This window comes from Nicotiana attenuata, unplaced genomic scaffold (genome assembly GCF_001879085.1).
Source record: "Nicotiana attenuata strain UT unplaced genomic scaffold, NIATTr2, whole genome shotgun sequence".
NCBI lineage: Eukaryota > Viridiplantae > Streptophyta > Magnoliopsida > Solanales > Solanaceae > Nicotiana > Nicotiana attenuata.
This window is the reverse complement of record NW_017673379.1, coordinates 101013-102967: the sequence shown is the minus strand read 5'-3', so window position 1 is coordinate 102967 and position 1955 is coordinate 101013. Positions and strand designations below refer to the sequence as shown.

The 1955-nt window shown below is 34.9% G+C and overlaps 1 protein-coding gene across 1 annotated transcript; it reads left to right on the top strand.

The window, feature by feature from the left end:
* Positions 1-1101: 1101 nt before the first annotated feature.
* LOC109216203 (Werner Syndrome-like exonuclease) lies at positions 1102-1955 on the top strand. The gene has a single exon (XM_019380337.1). The coding sequence runs from the start codon at positions 1223-1225 to the stop codon at positions 1823-1825; it is 603 nt and encodes a 200-aa protein (XP_019235882.1). The 5' UTR covers positions 1102-1222; the 3' UTR covers positions 1826-1955.

Below are 1955 nucleotides of genomic sequence, written 5' to 3'. Positions count from 1 at the left end.
CAATAACACACAACGAAGGTGCAAAAGCAGGCATTGCCACATATTTCTCATAACCATATAATCAAACTTCCAGTAGGCAGAGTTCAAGTATCAACTAGGACTGATGTTCCACCATCAATCGCCAAAGTTGTATCTGTCAAAGATGAAAAACTGATGGAGCCATTTTATAAGTTTTAAAAATAAAGGGTAAATTTGTAAAACTAAAAACTAGCAAAATTCTCATTTTCAATTGAAAAAGTGGTGGGAACCAGTTTTTCAAATTTGAAAATGGATTTTCAAGTGAAAAAAGAAAAATTGATAAGAATGGAATAACTAAACATTGTTTTCAAAAAAATTTTGAAAAAAAGGAAAATATTTGTATGTCCAAACGAGTTCTTAGAGGAATATAAATATAATTTTGTGCTACTCCTTCCGTTTCAATTTATGTGAACCCATTTGACTGGGCACGAAGTTTAAGAAAAGAGAGAAGACTTTTGAACTTGGGGTGTAAAATGAAACACATATATTTTGTGTGGCTATAAATCATTGCATAAAGATAAATTATTTCCAAATAGGGAAAGAGGTCATTCTTTTTGGCACGGACTAAAAAGGAAATAGGTTCACATAAATTGAAACGGAGAGAGTATTTTTGAATTTTTGTGAGTGATCTAAAGTGAAAATATTAAAAAATAATTTTTTGGAGTTTTTCGAATTTTCAAAAAAATTTGAAATTCATCTATAAGTGAAAATTAAATATTTATTGCCAAACATTGATTTCGAAAAAAAATGAAATATTTTTCAGAAAAAAGTAAAAGAAATTGTATGGCCAAACGGGCAAGTAATTTATTTGGGATTTGAATGAGCAAATTAAAGTTAATATTGTCAATTTTATAGTTAAATAATGCAGAAAAAATGAATTTTGTAATATATGTGAAAATAGCTGGGGAAAAAAAATCACATGTACGAGTGTAGCAGATTTTCAACTTTCAATTTATACTAAACGGTAATATTTGGAACGGGAAATGAGTATTTTTCGGGAAGGAAACTTTATAATTGGCGTTTAATTCGCATTACAGTTTTAGACTTTATTAAGATCAGAAACGTTTACTTCTGCTGTGCCCAAATCAGAATTTTGAACTTTCAACGTCTCTGACACGGAACTTCGCTACTTGCCCCTATAAATACAAATTACTATAGCCTATTAGTAATATTTCAGAGTTTTGATCACACTGCATTGACAGCCATGACTATCACTACTTTTGACGTTGAATTCTTCGGTGATCGAATCCTAACAACAGTCACAAACAGCCCAGGCTATGTTGGCGATTGGATCTGGGAGATCGAAGCCGTCCATGCGCGTCGTCTCGACCGCCTCATTGTTGGACTTGATATCGAGTGGCGACCCACTTTCAACCGTAATCAACAAAGCCAAGTCGCAATTCTTCAGCTTTGCGTTGGCCGACGCTGTCTCATATTTCAACTCCAGCACTGTTTTTACATACCTTTGTTCTTATCCGTTTTTTTGTGCAATCCCAGTTACACTATTGTTGGGGTTGGAATCGAGAATGACGTTGAAAAGTTGGAGAAGGATTATGGGATACGTGTGGGTAATGTGGTTGACTTAAGGCATTTGGCGGCGGATGCTTATGGCATGAGGGATCTGAAGAATGCTGGTTTAAAGAAGCTGTGCGATGTTGTTCTTGGTAAAGAGATGGAAAAGCCCAAGCGCATTACTATTGGAAAGTGGGATAACGAAGAGCTCAGCGTGGAGCAAGTGGAGTATGCTTGTATTGATGCTTTTGTTTCTTTTGAGATTGGAAGACGCTTGAATGCTTCTGGGCATTAACTACCCCTTAATTTAGAAACATGACGGGTTGATTTAAGCTGCTAAATAAGGTTTTGGTTTGGATTTTGGATTTTGATCTATGAAGGTGCACCGTTCTAAATGCGGATTAGGGTTCTTATATTTTGGGTTA